The 21,586-nt window shown below is 33.7% G+C and overlaps 1 protein-coding gene across 1 annotated transcript in view; it reads left to right on the forward strand.

Annotated features, from left to right (window-relative positions):
* Positions 1–21,586, forward strand: part of LOC148950378 (damage-control phosphatase 1-like) — a 156,735-nt gene that overhangs the window by 126,176 nt on the left and 8,973 nt on the right. The window contains exon 6 of the mRNA XM_089092361.1: positions 18,883–19,007. Within this exon, the coding sequence (XP_088948487.1) occupies positions 18,883–19,007 (125 nt within the window). The remainder of the gene's footprint in view (positions 1–18,882; positions 19,008–21,586) is intronic.

A 21,586-nucleotide genomic window follows, 5' to 3' on the forward strand; every position in this document is an offset into this window, starting at 1 on the left:
TCAGGAATTTACATACATCAAAAGAATCAGCTTATTATACTGATTCCGAATATATAAAACTTTTCAAGTTTAGTGTTACCCACCAAAAGGTACGAGGCTGAGAAAATTTGCCTGATTTTCGAAAAGGGCAAAAACCCCGGAAAAGTCAAGAAATCTTAATGAAAATCAACCATCAGATTCAGCTTATCAGAAAACTCTACTTTAGGAGTTTCAAGCCTCTATATACAAAATGTAGAATTTTTTGCCAGAAGAAAGATCACGGATACGTTTATTTTTTTCCCCTAGGATTGATGCGTATTTTTTTCCGGGGGCAATAGCATCGAAATAATGATCCTATAAAATTGGAAGAGGGTGCATTCAAACGTAAATTAAAATTTATAGTGCCTTTTTAAGTGACCAAAAAGATTGGAGGGCAACTACCCCCCCCCCCCACGCCCTTTTTTCCCAAAGTTGTCCGATCCAAATTTTTAGATAGCCATTTTGTTCAGCATAGTTGAACAATAACTATGTATCTAGGGTTAATATGACCCCCTACAGCCCGTGGGGAGAGGCCTGTAAGTTATGAAATTTGCCCATTGTTTACGTATAGTACTGGTTATTGGGAATTATAAAGACATTATTTGAAGGGGGAGGATTTTATGCTTGTGGCTGGTTTCCTAAGGGAGGGAGGGAGATTTCTGGGGGTGAAATTTCCAGGGGAAATATTACACTGGGGGAATTTGACAGAATACTTATACGAAATTATTTTTATTTGTCTCACTTTCTCTTTACATATTCAACTTTGCATGTAGAGATATTCCGGAGGAATTATCCGGGGGTTATCTTCAAAGTATTTGGATGACCGGCAAAAAATTCCACGGGAGAGGGGTTTCCGGAATGATCGGAAAAACGATTAGAAAATATTTTTCAAATGAAAGTAAGCTAAGGAGAATTTTTCCGGCTGAATCGTCCGGAAGAGATTTTACGGGGGGAGAGATTTCTACGGAGGAGTTCCCCGTGTGAGGAGGGAATTTTTCATGGAGGGAGAGCCAGATTTACTTGTATTATTTGAAAAACGATAAGAAACTAAATAAAAAAACAAGTTGTTTCAACTGAAAGTAAGAAGCGATATCAAAATTGAAAATGAGCAGAAATCATTCCGTAAATAAAAGGGTTGCCCCCCTCCTCAAAACCTTGCTCTTTATGCTGTCTGTCCCAATTTTTTAAGAAAGACTCCTGAATCACAAGGGCCGTTTAATTAGAATAGGAAACGTTTTTAAAAATTCTTAAAAACTTTAACAGATAGATCGAGGCATTGAGGAGGGGATGAACTCCTTCATATACGAAATAATATCTGTTCTTTTTGGGTTTTAATGTTGCTCCTTACTTTTAGTTGAAAAAACTTGTTTTTTTTTATTATGTAATGCCTTATAAGATTTATCGTGAACTCTTGATGCATGTTTACATCATTAGTTAAAAAACGATGAACGACAAAAGAAATAAAATTTGGCCCTTCAGCCATAACTTAATCATCAGCCGCAATAAACTTCCGTAATATTTGTGTCGATTTTTTATGTGGAAGGTTTGCCGGACTGGTGGTTATCCTTAAATAAATCGCGGCCAAGTTTGAATATGTTGAACAAGATAAACACGTTTGACCGTAGCAGATATATTTTTCCAAAAGCTGCTTCTAAGCATTCATAAGCTTAAGAAGCAGGTTCGCCAGTTTTAAAATAAAAGCTGACCTAAATGTGTTGTTCCCATTTTTCCAGCCATTTTCATCCTCGACGACACACATAGTTTGCTACTCAACAGTGTGTGCCTTTCCGCTACTGTATATCACTGCTTGTTTCAAAAATTATCGGAGACACATCAAGCCATTACCCCTATCTAAGGGGCAATACTACTCCTCCTGAGCTGTGGTGCCACTGGTCTTAAAACTTTCAATGATGCTTTGTAAAGAAGCTCCAGCCTGTTTTTGCACTGATAAGGTACTAGTTAGTGTTTGCACCGACCCAGGACTGGCTGGAGAGTTGTGGCTAACAATAGAATTGCGAGCTGCGAATTTTTTTACTTGTTATTCTAAGAAAAAATTGTGTGGTGAGCCAAAGGAACTGTTGCATATTTTATCTACTTTTAGGTTCCAGTCTAACTTCAATTTCACGCTGGTTCCTGCTTGCTTGTCTGCTTCAACGAAAATATCTACAAAACTTTGCTGTACAACTTCTACTATTTTGCTCTGTGGCAATAACAACTTTATTTCAGCTAACACAATATAGGCGCTGACTCAAGGACGAGCACACTCCATTTTGGCCCTAAACACGAGTTAAATACAGCTTTCTGAAACAATTTTTCTGTGCCTCTAGCTCTTCACAAGGGGTGGCAGTCACATTGCAAAAATGTTATACACCAGTGGCACATGGTGAGGCAGACACGGCGAAACGGAAAATGACACGGCTTGGCAAAAAAAAGGAGCGGTGTGGTAGAAAGTAATATGGCGTGTCTCGGTGCAGTTTCCATAAAATTAATACAGTGTTAGTAGAGGGGGAGGTGCTACTCGTGTCACCCACCCCTGCTGCCATCTACAATTTAGTTTAATGCTGACGGGACATAATTTATTCAAGGATTATAGATCGAGTGTTATGTGGGTGTGTCAAGCTCAATCGATCTGTTTTTGTTTGGCCACGTGCGAATGGCATGCGGGATGATTTACATAATCGAGGGGGGACATAATTTATTCAATGATTATCGATCGAGTCTAATGTTGGTGTGTCAAGGTCAATCGATCTGTTGTTGTATGGCCACGTGCGAATGACATGAGGGGTGATTTACATAATCGATGGGGGAATTATTGATATTATTGATTCACGAGCGTGGGGATGACGGGACATAATTTATTCAAGGATTATCGATCGAGTCTAATGGGGGAGTGTCAAGGTAAATCGATCTGTTGTTTTTTGGCCACGTGCGAATGACATGAGGGTGATTTACATAATCGATTGGGGAATTATTGATTCACGAGCATGGGGAATTATGAAACAATATGGTCATAGAGTCCCTAGGGAGAAAGATTACGTAATCGCTCAATGACCTCTTTTTCCAATGTCGATTTATTTGATGTTTCTATGTGTAATAGCTCGGGGGGGCGAAGGTTGCACATGCGCATTGAATTCTAACGGGAACAATGTTATTGATCTAGGACTCGAGGGGGAAGTGAATTTCCGTTGATTTACATAATCGCTAGGGGAAATTATTGATTCACGATGGGGGAATTATGAAACAAACATGGCTTCATTGTTGTTTGGCTAACCTAACCTGTGAACTTGATTTACATAATCGACGGGGGAATTATTGATTCACGAAGAGGGAATTAAGAAACATTAAGGCTTCTTTAATCTGTGATTTTCATAATCGCTAGGGGAAATTATTGATTCACGAAGGGGAGAATTAATAAACAAACATGGCTTCGTTGTTGTTTGGTTAGCTTAACCTGAGAAATTGATTTACATAATCGCTAGGGGGAATTATTGATTCACGAGTGGGGGAATTAAGAAACATTAAGGTTTCTTTAATCTTTAGGCCTGAGGGATTTATTTATTATTGTTGTTTTGGACAAGTGCATGCTAGGGATGAATGTCAAGGTGTCCTGGAACAGGAAACAGTTAGATCACGTGTTTCCTTCTCAGCCAATCATCGAGTCGGATACATCCCCCTTCTCAGCCAATCAGAGACGTGCTTACATATGAGTGGCGGTGGGAATATTGGATTCAATGTATATGGCTCCCCCCATCATTCGATAGAGGTAACGTCACAGAGTTACTCCTCTCCCCCCCCCCCCATTTCCCGCAACCTTGAATTTATAGAACGAAGTGGATCAGCGACGGTTTAGCTGTGAGTGAGTTGACATTGGAAACCGAAAAATGTTCTATATATGTCCATTGTGCATGTACACTCTTGGCAGTTGGAATCAATGTGAGACTTGTACAATTATTGATGACTATAGTGAAAAGTGTAAATTATGTAATCCTTGTAAATTACATAGAGGCTATGCAGTACAAATTAAAGGATGTAATTCATGTCTTGAGGAGGTGTGTGACTCTCATCCTAGAGGGCACCTGTGCTCCAATTTTCACTATGATCAATGTGATCAGTGGGAGAATACTTACCCCGCTATGATTGGAAAGAATCCCTAACGTGATTTTAGTTTATTTCTACGAGATTGGTATCGTCGTGGATTTAAATTATTTTGGAAAGAGGAATCTGGTCTACGATTCAACGGTTGGGGTAACAAGACAATCTGGTTTCTACGTCATCGCTGTGATGACACTACCTACTATGACTATAAAACAAGTGATTTTTATTTGGTTGTGACGGAATGTGATTCACCATTTGAAAACACTGTATGTGATATTGCTTCAAATAGACAGATTGAAACTCGTGAATTTCATAATATGAATGCAAATAGTATCATTGACTATACAAAGAGATATGACAAGAGTGAAGTTACATTGTACTGTAGAAAATGTGACCTTGACTTTGCAGTCAATCAAGATCAATATACAGTAAATCCAAATGATTTACCAGCATTAGTGGTTCACGACAGTTGCCTATACATCGAAGATGAAGAAATCTAAAGTGAAGATTTAAAGACATTGTTGTATATATATATGCATTTTATTAATAAACAAATTTACAAACAATCTATGTTCAAATATTTATTCCTTTGTAATATCCATATTTATCACTGTTTTTATGTATACTACCTCAGGAGGTTCTATTATTTGAACCTCATCCTCCTCCACTGATATAATATTTATGGGAGAGGGTGTCTCCTCAGCAAATAAATCCTCGGACCCACTCCTCAACAGATCCCCCTCCACTGGCACAATATTTATGAGAGAGGGTATCTCCTCCGCAAATAAATCTTCACGCACTCGAACTCGCGGGTTATGTATTCGAACCGAGGACCCACTCCTCAAGAGATCCACCGCTCTACATGTACAGAGAAGTTCTTCCTCCTCCTCAGGGGTGATCTCAATGCTCTCGTTCTCTGCACATGTAGCTAGAAGATTCTCCTCCACCTCGATAGTGAGCCCCCACTCGCTCCATACATCCTAAAAAGGTCGAGAACACTATGGTCAAAAGCTCTGTGGAAAGGTATAGTCTTCATGAATATACTGAGGGGTGTTCTATAAATTTAATAAACAGGGTTACTTATTTTTTTAATTTTATCTATAATTTTGTATGTCTAAAATTCATCAATTAGCCAGATGTGGGTTTTTTTTTTTATTATTTTTTACATACGGAGCGAGATTTAATGTCATTGATAGAAGCCTGTATGAGATTTAATTTCTGTGATAAAACCAGGAAAAAAAACTTTTCCAAGAACTATGTTTTTCAATGAAAATTAAAGAGCTACGACATTAAATCAAAGAGAGCAGAAATAAAGTTGAATAATTGCTTAAACGTAAATTTTCTGTAAACATACTTCTAATTAATCACTCCTAAAAAGGTAAGTATTATTCTTATACTCTAGTTCCATGAAGAAAAAGCAAGTTACTATTAAAGAATAAATAAAACCAAAACGAACAGCTATGACTGAGTTTATATTTTAGTTTCAAGAAGCAAAAGTAGTTAATACTTCCCTGAAAACGTAAAGTGAGATGTATGAAAATGCACAAATGTAATTTTTATTTTCTACGATAAATACGATAAAGAGATAAAGAGAGCAAAGAGAGCAGAAATAAAGTTGAATAATTGCTTAAACGTAAATTTTCTGTAAACATACTTCTAATTAATCACTCATAAAAAGGTAAGTATAGACCGCTCATCCTATATGGTGGGGGAGCATGCACAGCTGGCTAAAGCAGTTAACATTTGCCTGGAAGCTCGAAATGTAAAGTGAGATTTTGGAAAATGCAGAAATTTAATAATGGTTCTTGGAAATTTTCGGTTTGATTATGAAATAAGAAATTTTTAAAAACATTAAATTTTTTGCAATTAAAAACGAACAAAAATTAATTAAAAAACTTTCCGAAAAATATGTTTTCAAAAGAAAAGTAAAAGTCATTTTAAACTTAAGCTCAGCAGATGCAAATACCATTTAAAATTTAAACTCGAAACAATCAGAAATTACTATTAAAGAATAGATGAAACCAAAACGAACAGCTATGACTGAGTTTATATTTTAGTTTCAAGAAGCAAAAGTAGTTAATACTTCCCTGGATTTGACTTATAAAGCTGGAAACGTAAAGTGTGATTTATGAAAATGCACAAATGTAATTTTTATTTTCTACGATAAATACGATATAGAGATAAAGAGAGCAAAGAGAGCAGAAATAAAGTTGAATAATTGCTTAAACGTAAATTTTCTGTAAACATAGTTCTAATTAATCACTCCTAAAAAGGTAAGTATAGACCGCTCATCCTCTATGGTGGGGGAGCATGCACCGCTGGCTAAAGCAATTAACACTTGCCTGGAAGCTCGAAATGTAGAGTGAGATTTTGGAAAATGCAGAAATTTAATAATGGTTCTTGTAAATTTTCGGTTTGATTATGAAATAAGAAATTTTTAAAAACATGACATTTTTTGCAATTAAAAACGAACAAAAATTAATTAAAAAACTTTCCGAAAAATATGTTTTCAAAAGAAAAGTAAAGGTCATTTTAAACTTAAGCTCAGCAGATGCAAATACCATTTAAAATTTAAACTCGAAACAATCAGAAATTACTATTAAAGAATAGATGAAACCAAAACGAACAGCTATGACTAAGTTTATATTTTAGTTTCAAGAAGCAAAAGTAGTTAACACTTCCATGGATTTGACTTATAAAGCTGGAAACGTAAAGTGTGATTTACGAAAATGCACAAATGTAATTTTTATTTTCTACGATAAATACGATAAGGAGATAAAGAGAGCAAAGAGAGCAGAAATAAAGTTGAATAATTGCTTAAACGTAAATTTTCTGTAAACATAGTTCTAATTAATCACTCCTAAAAAGGTAAGTATAGACCGCTCATCCTCTATGGTGGGGGAGCATGCACCGCTGGCTAAAACAGTTAACACTTGCCTGGAAGCTCGAAATGTAGAGTGAGATTTTGGAAAATGCAGAAATTTAATAATGATTCTTGTAAATGTTTTAAATATAAACCATTCTATCGCGAAAACACACAAAAGTTAGAAAAAATGCAAAATTATCCCTTATTATAACTACAATACTTCTAAAAATTATTAATTCAAAACAAAATTCAACACTCTATAGTGTCATTAATTTAATTATGACCCTTTCTATTGCTAATAAACACAAATTTTTGAAAATATGATTAATGATACTTTAGTACAAATGCAATTCGTCTAAAAATTTATTATAAATACCAAATTAAAAATATATTAATTGTTTAATAATTAAATATGAGCCTTTAATTTGAGAAAACACACAAAAGTTAGAAAAAATGCAAAAAGTTCCTTTATTAAATATGCATTACGGCTAAAAATTTAGTATAAATAAAAAATTTAATATATATAAAGTGAAATTGATTTATTTATGTGACTTTATATTGCGAAAACACACAACAGTTAGAACAAATGCAAAATTTTCCTTTATTAAAAATGCATTACGGCTAAAAATTTAGTATTAATTAAAAATTTAATATATATAAATTGAAATATTTTTATTAATGAGACTTTAAATTGCGAAAACACACAAAAGTTAGAAAAAATGCACTAAGTTCCTTTAGAACAAATGCCTTACAGCTAAAAATGTAGAATTAATTAAAATTTACAACAAGCTAATTGTAAATGTATATTTATTGTTCACTTCTCTGGAGAAAACACACAAAAGTTATAAACAATTCAAAAAGTTACTTTTGTACATATTCAATACGTCTAAAAAATAAGAATTCATACGCTTTTTCAACTAGATAAAGGGTAAATTTTTTAAATATTAGACATTATATTGAAAAATAAATACACAGAGAGAAATTAAGAATAAATTTCCTTAATGAACTATGCAATTCGTCTAAAAACTTATTATTCATTCAAAATTTAAAATATATAAATTGATTATTTTTTGTTTTGGTGCCTTTATATAGCGAAAACACACAAAAGTTAGAAAAAATGCAATATGTACATTTCTTACATAAGCATAACGGCAAAAAATGTAGAATTAATTAAACTTAAAATAAATATAATTGTAAATTGATTTTTTTATTTAACATAAATTGAGTAATAAAAACACATTAATAAAACATTCGATCTGTTACTTTATTACAAATGAATTACGGATAAAAATTAATAATTCATACAAATTTTCAACTATATAAACGTAAAATGTTTTAATTATGAGCCATTCTATTGCGAAAACACACAAAAGTTAGAAAAAATGCAAAATGTTCCTTTATTACCTCTGCAATACGGCTAAAAATGAATAATTCATAAACATTTTCAACTAGATTAATGTTAAATGTTTGAATTATGAACCATAATAGTTTAAAAACACACAAAAGTTAGAAAAAAAGAATTATTGTACTTAAGGTAAAATTCAAGACGTCTAAAAACTTTTTAATACGAAACATATACTAAATGAGAAAGTGAAATTTTGTTATTTTTGTGCCAGTATTAGGAGAAAACACACAAAAGTTAGAAAAAATGCAAAATGTTCCTTTTTTACCTCTGCAATACGGCTAAACATGAAACTTTAAGCTGGAAACGTAGAGTGAGATTTTTGAAAATGTATAAATATGATCTTTATTTTTGAAGAGACATTCTGAATTCTATTCGAGTCATGCGATCGTGTTCAAAGAGTTCGTGTTAACGAATTGTAAGTAAGGAGCGCCCCGGCTCAATGTTAACCCAAACTCTTGAAAACAGGTTTTTAGCTCCATGAAGGTAAAGCAAGTTGACATTTCCTTTAAAGACTCAGATTTCAATGCTGATTTTAAATATATAGTCTAGTCCTACCCATCAAAAGTTACACGACTGAGAAAATATGACTGATTTTTGGAAAATGGGAGAAATACCCCCTAAAAGTTATAAAACCTTAATGAAAATCATATCATCATATTCATCGTATCACAGAACCCTACTATAGAGGTTTCAAGCTCATATATACAAAAAATGTGGAATTTTGCTTTTTTACCAGAAGAAAGATCACGGATGCGTGTTTATTTTTATTTATTTTTTTTTTTTGTTCCAGGGGTTTTAGTATCGACCCAATGGTCATATAATATCGTTGGAGGACTTATTGAAACGGAAATTCAAAGTTCTAGTTCTCTTTTTAAGTGATCAAAATGGAGGGCAACTAGGCCCCCTCCCACGCTCATTTTTTTCCAAAAGTCACCTGATCAAAATTATGATTTTCAGGGTCGAGTATTTCTAGCAAAAAATATAGTTAATTCTAATTAATGGTATGCAAAATGTGGCTCACAGATACCTAATTTACAGATCTGGATATTATAGAAATAAAATATATTTCTATGGTTCAAATATGTAAAATCCATAGGGGAAAATATAAATTAAAATTTAAACATACATTAACCATCGAAGGACCGGTGACTTCATTTGAACTATTCATTACTTTATATATATATATATCTTTATTTCAATATGCACTGAGGTTGATGTCATCTAAACACTAAATAATATGCGGTAATAACGGTATATTTCCTTTCCATAATCAAATTAATAAATGTTGACCTATAGGATCATGGAAAACAAGTTCATTTTATGTCTTCTTTTCATTTGCATAAGCCCCCCAATGACATAAGCCATTCTATGACTTGTTTTTCAGAAATAAAGTTATTTTTTTATGTGAACAAAGTAACTCCTGATATTTGAAAGTTCTCGTCATAATGTGAATATTTTTCCAAAATCGTCTAATCAATTTTTAGATGGATCTTTTCTTCAACATAATTAAAAGCCACAATAACTATGTCTTTAGAGATAAAATGGACTCTTCAACACCGGGGGGATAGGTTTTTAAGTTATGAAATTTATAAATAAACCGATAAAAGTTGGGGGTTGAAAAGATTTGTACTCCAACTCGAAACACAGCAGTCGAGAGAGGGATCATTCTAATTGAAAAAGATTCTAGTGATCCTTTTAAGTAACAAAAATAATTGGAAGGGTAACTAGCTTCACCCTCCCGCATCACCTTTTTCCTAAATCGTCTAATGGGAGCCACGGATCCGAAGGCTGACCACGGACGGACACCACACCACCCGGGATCACAGACTGAAGGCCCACCGCAGGTGGGATCCCCCCACCCCCGGACTCATTAGGTTAGGTTTAGGTTAGGTTAGGTTAGGTTAAGTGGCCGGCCACTAGGTTAGGTTAAGTGGTCTTAACCTAACCCAGGTTAGGTTAGGTTACCTAACCTAACTAGGGTTAGGTTAGGTTAGGTTAGGTTCGGTTAAGTGGCCGGCCACTTAACCGAACCTAACCTAACCTAACCTAACCCTAGTTAGGTTAGGTAACCTAACCTAACCTGGGTTAGGTTAAGACCACTTAACCTAACCTAGTGGCCGGCCACTTAACCTAACCTAACCTAACCTAAACCTAACCTAATGAGTCCGGGGGTGGGGGGATCCCACCTGCGGTGGGCCTTCAGTCTGTGATCCCGGGGGGTGTGGTGTCCGTCCGTGGTCAGCCTTCTGATCCGTGGCTCCCATTAGACGATTGAGGACAAAGGTGATGCGGGAGGGTGAAGCTAGTTACCCTTCCAATTATTTTTGTTACTTAAAAGGATCACTAGAATCTTTTTCAATGAGAATGATCCCTCTCTCGACTGCTGTGTTTCGAGTTGGAGTACAAATCTTTTCAACCCCCAACTTTTATCGGTTTATTTATAAATTTAATAACTTAAAAACCTATCCCCCCCGGTGCTGAAGAGTCCATTTTATCTCTAAAGACATAGTTATTGTGGCTTTTAATTATGTTGAAGAAAAGATCCATCTAAAAATTGATTAGACGATTTTGGAAAAATAATAACATTATGACGAGAACTTTCAAATTTCAGGAGTTACTTTGTTCACATACAAAAAATAACATTATTTCTGAAAAACAATTCATAGAATGGCTTATGTCATTGGGGGACTTATGCAAATGAAAAGAAGACATAAAATGAACTTGTTTTCCATGAACCTATAGGTCAACATTTATTAATTTGATTATGGAAAGGAAATATACCGTTATTACCGCATATTATTTAGTGTTTAGATGACATCAACCTCAGTGCATATTGAAATAAAGATATATATATATATAAAGTAATGAATAGTTCAAATGAAGTCACCGGTCCTTCGATGGTTAATGTATGTTTAAATTTTAATTTATATTTTCCCCTATGGATTTTACATATTTGAACCATAGAAATATATTTTATTTCTATAATTTTTCTTACAAAAACGTGACGATTTTGAATATCCAGATCTGTAAATTAGGTTTCTGTAAGCCACATTTTGCATAACACTAATTAAAATTAAATATATTTTTTGCTATAAATGATCTACCCCGAAAATCATTATTTTGTTCAGGTGAGTTTTGGAAAAAATTAGCCTGGGAGGGGGGCTCTTTGCCCTACATTTTTGATCACTTAAAAATAGAACTAGAACTTTTAATTTCCGTTTCAATAAGTCCTCCAACGATATTATATGACCATTGGGTCGATACGAAAACCCTTGGAACAAAAAAATAAATAAATAAAAATAAACACGCATCCGTGATCTTTCTTCTGGTAAAAAAGCAAAATTGCACATTTTTTGTAGATATGAGCTTGAAACCTCTATAGTAGGGTTCTGTGATACGATGAATATGATGATGTGATTTTCATTAAGGTTTTATAACTTTTAGGGGTATTTCTCCCATTTTCCGAAAATCAGCCATATTTTCTCAGGCGCGTAACTTTTGATGGGTAGGACTAAACTATATATTTAAAATCAGCATTGAAATCTGATTCTTTAAAGGAAATGTCAACTTGCTTTACCTTCATGGAGCTAAAAACCTGTTTTCAAGAGTTTCGTTTACCATTTAGCCGGGACGCTCCTTACTTACAATTCGTTAACACGAACTCTTTGAACGCGATCGCATGACTCGAATAGAATTCAGAAAGTCTCTTCAAAAATAAAGATCATATTTATACATTTTCAAAAATCTCACTTTACGTTTTCAGCTTAAAGTTTCATGTTTAGCCGTATTGCAGAGGTAAAAAACGTTACAAGCGAAATTTGTCATTCTTTTGTGTGTTTAAGCTTTTTTAAGGCAAAAAAATAAAAAAATATCCATAGTTAAATATTAATAGGTTAATTTCTACTACGTTTTTAGACGTCTAGAATTTTAAATCATCGTCAATATTTATAGATTTCTTACTGTTTTGTTATTATTTAATAGAATGACTCAGAATTAAAACATTTACCCTATAGATAGTTTAAAATGTGTATGAATTATTCATTTTTAGCCGTATTGCAGAGATAATAAAGGAAAATTTTGCATTCTTTCTAACTTTTGTGTGTTTTCTAAATAGAATGGTTCATAAATAAAACATTTACCCATTAGCTAGTTGAAATTGTGTATGAATTCTTCATTTTTAGCCGTATTGAATATGGAAAAAATGAAAATTTTTCATTTTTTCTAACTTTTGTTTTTTTACTCTATTGAATTTCTACAAAAATTTAAATTTACAATTATATATTAGTCAATGTTTTTTTATTCTACATTTTTATCTGTAATGCATTTGTAATAAAGGAAAAATGTGCTTTGTGTCTAACTTTTGTGTGTTTACGCTATTTAAAGGCACATAAATGAATCTATTACAATTTAGATATATGAAATTTTGTATGAATACGAAATTTTTAGACGTATAGAATTTTAAAGCCAATTAAATAAATAATTTTGTCTTTCTTGTGATTTATTATTCAATATAAATGTTCATAATTAAAACATTTAACATCTAGATAGTTTAAATTGTGTATGACGTATTCATTTTTATCCGTATTTCATAGTTAATAACTTAACATTTCTAATAATTACTAACTTTTGGTTTTATACGCACTTTGAAGGCTATAAAAATCATAATTTACAATTATATTTTTTAAAAAGAGTATTTATACTACATTTTTTGCCGTAATGCTTATGTACTACAGTAACATTGTGCTAGTTGACTAACTTTTGTGTGTTTAATCAATTTTATGTCTCATTAACAAAACATTTTCAATTTATATATTATTAATTTGTTATTAATACTACATTTTTAGACGTATTGCATTTGTAATAAAGGTAAATTTTGCAATTTGTCTAACTTTTGTGTGTTTACTCAATATAAAGTCACATAAACAAATCAATTTCAATTTATATATTTTTAATTTTGAATTTATACGACATTTTTAGCTGTAATGCATTTTTAACAAAGGAACATATTGCAATTTTTCTATCTTTTGTGTGTTAACTCAAAATTAAGGCTCATATATAATTCATTATCAATTTATATATTAGAAATTTAGAATTAATAATAAATTTTTATACGTATTGAATTTGTAAGACTGGCACATATTGAATTTATTAGAACTGTTGTGTGATTTCGCCATAGTAAGGCTAATTTTAAGACTATTTAAACGTTAGCTATTTTAAAATTTTTATGAATTATACATTTTTAGCAGAATTTAAGAGGTAATAAGGGATCATTTTTCATTTTTTATTACTTTTTTGTTGTTTCGAAATTTTATTGCTAATATTTAAAAAATTTACCCGAACCATTATTAAATTTCTGCATTTTCCAAAATCTCACTCTACATTTCGAGCTTCCAGGCAAGTGTTAACTGCTTTAGCCAGCGGTGCATGCTCCCCCACCATAGAGGATGAGCAGTCTATACTTACCTTTTTAGGAGTGATTAATTAGAACTATGTTTACAGAAAATTTACGTTTAAGCAATTATTCAACTTTATTTCTGCTCTCTTTGCTCTCTTTATCTCTTTATCGTATTTATCGTAGAAAATAAAAATTACATTTGTGCATTTTCGTAAATCACACTTTACGTTTCCAGCTTTATAAGTCAAATCCAGGGAAGTGTTAACTACTTTTGCTTCTTGAAACTAAAATATAAACTCAGTCATAGCTGTTCGTTTTGGTTTCATCTATTCTTTAATAGTAATTTCTGATTGTTTCGAGTTTAAATTTTAAATGGTATTTGCATCTGCTGAGCTTAAGTTTAAAATGACCTTTACATTTCTTTTGAAAACATATTTTTCGGAAAGTTTTTTAATTAATTTTTGTTCGTTTTTAATTGCAAAAAATGTCATGTTTTTAAAAATTTCTTATTTCATAATCAAACCGAAAATTTACAAGAACCATTATTAAATTTCTGCATTTTACAAAATCTCACTCTACATTTCGAGCTTCCAGGCAAGTCTTAACTGCTTTAGCCAGCGGTGCATGCTCCCCCACCATAGAGGATGAGCGGTCTATACTTACCTTTTTAGGAGTGATTAATTAGAAGTATGTTTACAGAAAATTTACGTTTAAGCAATTATTCAACTTTATTTCTGCTCTCTTTGCTCTCTTTATCTCTTTATCGTATTTATCGTAGAAAATAAAATTACTTTTGTGCATTTTCATAAATCACACTATACGTTTCCAGCTTTATAAGTCAAATCCAAGGAAGTATTAACTACTTTTGCTTCTTGAAACTAAAATATAAACTCAGTCATAGCTGTTCGTTTTGGTTTCATCTATTCTTTAATAGTAATTTCTGATTGTTTCGAGTTTAAATTTTAAATGGTATTTGCATCTGCTGAGCTTAAGTTTAAAATGACTTTTACTTTTCTTTTGAAAACATATTTTTCGGAAAGTTTTTTAATTAATTTTTGTTCGTTTTTAATTGCAAAAAATTTCATGTTTTTAAAAATTTCTTATTTCATAATCAAACCGAAAATTTCCAAGAACCATTATTAAATTTATGCATTTTCCAAAATCTCACTCTACATTTCGAGCTTCCAGGCAAGTGTTAACTGCTTTAGCCAGCTGTGCATGCTCCCCCACCATAGAGGATGAGCGGTCTATACTTACCTTTTTATGAGTGATTAATTAGAAGTATGTTTACAGAAAATTTACGTTTAAGCAATTATTCAACTTTATTTCTGCTCTCTTTGCTCTCTTTATCTCTTTATCGTATTTATCGTAGAAAATAAAAATTACATTTGTGCATTTTCATAAATCTCACTTTACGTTTCCAGCTTTATAAGTCAAATCCAGGGAAGTATTAACTACTTTTGCTTCTTGAAACTAAAATATAAATTCAGTCATAGCTGTTCGTTTTGGTTTCATTTATTCTTTAATAGTAACTTGCTTTTTCTTCATGGAACTAAAGTATAAGAATAATACTTACCTTTTTAGGAGTGATTAATTAGAAGTATGTTTACAGAAAATTTACGTTTAAGCAATTATTCAACTTTATTTCTGCTCTCTTTGATTTAATGTCGTAGCTCTTTACTTTTCATTGAAAAACATAGTTCTTGGAAAAGTTTTTTTTCTCGTTTTATCACAGACATTAAATCTCATACGGGCTTCTATCAATGACATTAAATCTCACTCCTTATGTAAAAAATAAAAAAAAAAAAAACCCACATCTGGCTAATTGATGAATTTTAGACATACAAAATTATAGATAAAATGAAAAAAATAAGTAACCCTGTTTATTACATTTATATAACACCCCTCAGTATATTCATGAAGACTATACCTTTCCACATAGCTTTTGACCATAGTGTTCTCGACCTTTTTAGGATGTATGGAGCGAGTGGGGGCTCACTATCGAGGTGGAGGAGAATCTTCTAGCTACATGTGCAGAGAACGAGAGCATCGAGATCACCCCTGAGGAGGAGGAAGAACGTCTCTGTACATGTAGAGCGGTGGATCTCTTGAGGAGTGGGTCCTCGGTTCGAATACATAACCCGCAAGTTCGAGTGCGTGAAGATTTATTTGCGGAGGAGATACCCTCTCTCATAAATATTGTGCCAGTGGAGGAGGATCTCTTGAGGAGTGGGTCCGAGGATTTATTTGCTGAGGAGATACCCTCTCTCACAAATATTATATCAGTGGAGGAGGATGAGGTTCAAATAATAGAACCTCCTGAGATAGTATACATAAAAACAGTGATAAATATGGATATTACAAAGGAATAAATATTTGAACATAGATTGTTTGTAAATTTGTTTATTAATAAAATGCATATATATATACAACAATGTATTTAAATCTTCAATTTAGATTTATTCATCTTCTATGTATAGGAAACTGTCGTGAACCACTAATGCTTTTAAATAATTTGGATTAAATGTATATTTATCTTGATTTAATGCAAAGTCAGGGTCACATTTTCTACAGTACAATGTAACTTCACTCTTGTCATATCTCTTTGTATAGTCAATGATACTATTTGCATTCATATTATGAAATTCAAGAGTTTCAATCTGTCTATTTGAAGCAATATCACATAAAGTGTTTTCAAGTAGTGAATCACATTCCGTCACAGCCAAATAAAAATCACTTGGTTTATAGTCATAGTAGGTGGTGTCATCACAACGATGACGTAAAAACCAGATTGTCTTGTTACCCCAACAGTTGAATCGTAGACCAGATTCCTCTTCCCAGAATAATTTAAATCCACGACGATACCAATCTCGTAGAAATAAACTAAAATCACGTTTGGGATTCTTTCCAATCATAGCGGGGTAAGTATTGTCCCACTGATCACATTTATCATAGTGACAATTGGAGCACAGGTGCCCTTTAGGATGTGAGTCACACACCTCCTCAAGACATGAATTACATCCTTTAATTTGTACTGCATAGCCTCTATGTAATTTACAAGGATTACATAATTTACACTTTTCACTATAGTCATCAATAATTGTACAATTCTCACATTGATTCCAACTGCCAAGAGTGTACATGCACAATGGACATATATAGAACATTTTTCGGTTTCCAATGTCAACTCACTCACAGCTAAAACATAGCTGATCCTCTTAGTTCGATAAATTCAAGGGGGAGTGACATGGGGGGGAGAGGAGTAACTCTGTGACGTTACCTCTATCGAATGATGGGGGGAGACATCTACATTGAATCCAATATTCCCACCACCACTAATATGTAAGCATGTCTCTGGTTGGCTGAGAAGGGGGATGTAACCGACTCGATGATTGGTTGAGAAGGAAACACGTGATCTAACTGTTTTCCTAATTCCTGGACACCATAACATTCACCCCTAGCATGCACTTGTCCAAAACAACAATAATAAATAAATCCCTCAGGCCTAAAGATTAAAGAAACCTTAATGTTTCTTAATTCCCCCACTCGTGAATCAATAATTTACCCTAGCGATTATGTAAATCAAGTTCACAGGTTAGGTTAGCCAAACCACACTGAAGCCATGTTTTTTTAATAATTTTCCCCTTCGTGACTCAATAATGTCCCCTAGATATCATGAAAATCCCATATTAAAGACTCCGTAATGTTTCTTAATTACCCCATCGTGAATCAATAATTCCACCTTCGAGTATGTAAATCAAGATCACAGGGTAGGTTAGCCAAACAACAATGAAGCCATGTTTGTTTCATAATTCCCCCATCGTGAATCAATAATTTCCCCTAGCGATTATGTAAATCCACGGAAATTCACTTCCCCCTCGAGTCCTAGATCAATAGCATTGTTCCCGTTAGAATTCAATGCGCAGGTGCAACCTTCGCCCCTCGAGTTATTACACATAGAAACAACAAATAACTCGATCTTTGAAAAAGAGGTCATTGAGCGATTACGTAATCTTTTCTCCCTCGGGACTCTATGATCATATTGTTTCATAAGTCCCCATTCTCGTTAATCAATATTTCCCCCATCTATTATATAAATAACCCACCTGTCATTCGCACGTGGTAAAAACACAACAGATAGATTTAAATTGACAAACCCACATTATACTATAGATATTATAGTTTTTTTAATTTTTTACATAATTAGCCACTCTATTTTATAAATTATTCCCCCATCGTTTATTTAAATCACCCCTCATGTCATTCGCACGTGGTCATACAACAACAGATCGATTGACCTTGACACACCAACCTTATACTCGATCGATAATCCTTGTATAATTAATGTCAACCAACAAGTATGAAGATCATCCCTCGAGTCATTCGCACGAGTCCAAAGAACAACAGATCGATTGACCTTGACACACCCACATTAGACTCGATCGATAATCCTTGAATAAATTATGTCCCGTCAGCATTAAACTAAATTGTAGATGGCAGCAGGGGTGGGTGACACGAGTAGCACCTCCCCCTCTACTAGTGTTAACAAAGTTGGTGCTCTCGTGAGGAACGGATGTAGGAAAACGACTAAATCTAAGAAAGACTCGATTCTCGTAATACACTTCTTTATACCAAACTGTAATATAACGCGTGCCATTATTACAAAAAAAAAATCCTATGGAATGCACACATGCTTTATGCAGTTTAAAATCTGAATGTTACATTGAAAATATCACCCACTTCATAAAATGTGATGCTACTCTGAATAAAACTATCCTACCTCGAAAAAGACTGTGATTGAGACTATTCTATTACCTAAACTGCCGCTTTTTGGGAGAGTCATTTGAAGTTTTGAAATAGACAGTAGTTATTTTCGGGCGTAGAATATTCTCAATCGGATCATTTGTCAAGGTAGGGCAATTTTCTTTTAGTTTTGCGATACATAGTCAAGCTTTGCACAAGCCACAAGTTTCGGCAGAGCCTTTGCAGCACCAAAGGCTACTCAATTTCAAATAATTAGCCTAGAATATAAAATCAGCCCACTTTAATAGGAAAGTAATCTTGACGTTAATGATTAGAATTGTTTTATTCCTTTCTTCACAGGTGATGGCCTTAACTGTCATACTTTCTGTCAGGACAATCTTGATTCATATGCTGGTAGGCGTGATGTTTGCCTCGCAACATGCACGTTTAAAGATATTCGAAAACGACAGCTAGATAACTTCTACGTATGTACTAATTTTTTTTTTTTCTTTTACATATGTTTTGTGTTATGTGTTTTAATTTGTTTTTAGGCTCCTCATACTAATTTCTTATATCAGCCAAAATAAAATCATTGTAGTCCAAAAATAACCTGCACCAACAGAAAACTTTTCCATATAAACAGAATTTCAATATTTGCCTACTTATTCTTGCCATCTTATTCTTCTTAGCGCACTACGGTGGTTCGATTAGTTTAATTCTTTTTTAATCTCTCAAGCTTTTTTTCAAAATATTAGAAGTTTGCTATATTTTTGAGTTCCGTTGTCTCACTTCCTTAATTGTAGAGACGTTTGAAAATAAAGATATTACAAAAAATAGTATTACGAAAATTTTAGTATTACGTAAATACTAAATTGTTTCTAAAAGCCCCTTCAATTCTTTTGGTCCTGATAGGACCAACAGGTCTGTCTGACAAAATAACCTATGACACGTAAATGTTTAGAAGCAGCCTTTTACCCTTTACAAGACTCCTCCAAACGGTAAAACTTGTTGTGCGTTCTAGCATTCTAAGATTAGTTATCCGATAAGCCCCATTACTTATCCTAAGTGACGTCAGAGGTTAATCGAATTACTACTTGAAAACGGTCTGGATTATTTGTCGGACAAGTTGCATCTGCTAACCTGGAAAATGCAGGATGACTGAGAATAAGTGACGTCATATATAAACAAGATTTTAATCTTTTCAAAAATAGAAAAAATAAGTCGAATTATCTGTATTCTAAGACCACATCACAGATACTGTAAATGCAAACAAATTGATAAGCAATAAAACATAAAAAAGACAGCTAAGAACACGACAAAAAATAAAAGATGAAAATTTCATATTATCATATACGCTAAAAGAACCATCTATTATAGAAAACCGGAAATACCCCTTTTTCATTAAGATAAATTTATGAATAATAAAAAATATCCTAACAATAGCTTCCAGCTCTCACTTCATTTTCAGAGGATGCATTGATAGTAGATGTAGTTTTTAGGTGTTATTGCACCTTTAAAATGACAAAGAATAACATGCCTAATTTAAGGAAAGACGAAGGGAGAGGACTCCAGGGGAGGGGAACCGTTTTCTCCGTCACCTCTTCAACACTGTTTATTTATTTTTTATCATTACGCAAAGCGCTAGTTTTCAGGCGTACATTTATGGTTATCCTGCCTCCCCCCCCCCCCCACTAAGGTACCGACCTGCTCGCTGGTCTCCTCCGAAGGAGTGTCTACTCCCCCCCCCCCCGAGCGGTTTCTCTTAGCCCAGGGTACATTTTCACCAGAATATTCAAACACGCAAAGGAGGAGAAATTCTATTACGAGAAATTCTTGTTACCATCCACCCCGTGCGCTGTGGGGGAGTTTGGTCTTTGTCTACTCTTATTGGGGGACGGAATTTGGCCATCCTATGCGCAGTGGGGGAGTTTGGTCTATGTATACTCATTCCTGGGACGGAATCCGGGCTTCGGCTAGGCGATAAAAGAGGCTAAAAACAGTCTTGCTCGAGACAATTTAAAAGTAGTAATAATAGGGAAATTATCGCTGAATTTTTACAGCAACCCTCTAACGTCAGACAGTCCCTGAGCGAGAAGACTAGATGTCCAAACCGATAAAAAAGTATACTTATGGTCCAGAGGGGAATTGAGAGGCACCTTCAATGGATATGAGTATATTACAGATACTGATAATACAGATGCATTTAAAAATGCTACAACTAGTGAATTACATCTAGTTGGAAAAATATATCATGAGATATTTAATATACCCCAACGGCTGCCACCGAATATTAAGGTGGACATAAAGTTAAACCTTGCTCCATTCATTCTCATTCTAAGAAAGGAACTTCCTACCAATCCTGATGTAACTCTCTCCCTCACCTCGGCAATACTACATGTACGAAAGAAGCAGGTTATGAATTCTGTTTCTTTGGCAGTGGAAAAACTGAGAACCAGTGGAAATAATATTAAACTACATGTTCCTCATACAATCACCAATCAACGTCATATTGCCACAGGCTCGCGCACCTTCACCGACTCATCCTTTATCAATGGTGAGATTCCATCAAAATTAGCATTGACATTTTTAAAAAGCGCTAGTGCAATAGGTCTGTGGACTGGTTGTCCACATAAATTTGAGGTGTTTGGGATTTCTTCTCTTGTATGCAAAGTAAATGGAATCCCACTCTACAATCTATATTTTGATAAATACCACTGGACATTGTATGAGTTGGCAATGCAAATTCTAGATCATGATTCACAGCTGGTTGAAAATGGTATAACCAAAGAAAGGATCACTAAAATACATTGTACCACTGCTCTGGACCTGTCTGGTCCTAAGGAAATGAGTTTAGTACGAAAGGGGAGTGTGCGTATAGAGATTACATTTGCCGACCCATTACCTGGGAGTTTTGCACTAATCTCGTTAAATCAATTTGAAACCTATTGGGAAATCACTCCCGAAGGCAGTGTTCTACTAGACCTTGCACCATGAACACTATTCAAATAATTAGTGTATTTAATTTGGACCTCTACATGTCTAGATGCAGATCCTACTGTTTACC

Source organism: Artemia sp. Qi Xiang Cuo, chromosome 7 (genome assembly GCF_049724085.1).
Source record: "Artemia sp. Qi Xiang Cuo chromosome 7, ASM4972408v1, whole genome shotgun sequence".
NCBI classification, from domain to species: Eukaryota; Metazoa; Arthropoda; class Branchiopoda; order Anostraca; family Artemiidae; genus Artemia; species Artemia sp. Qi Xiang Cuo.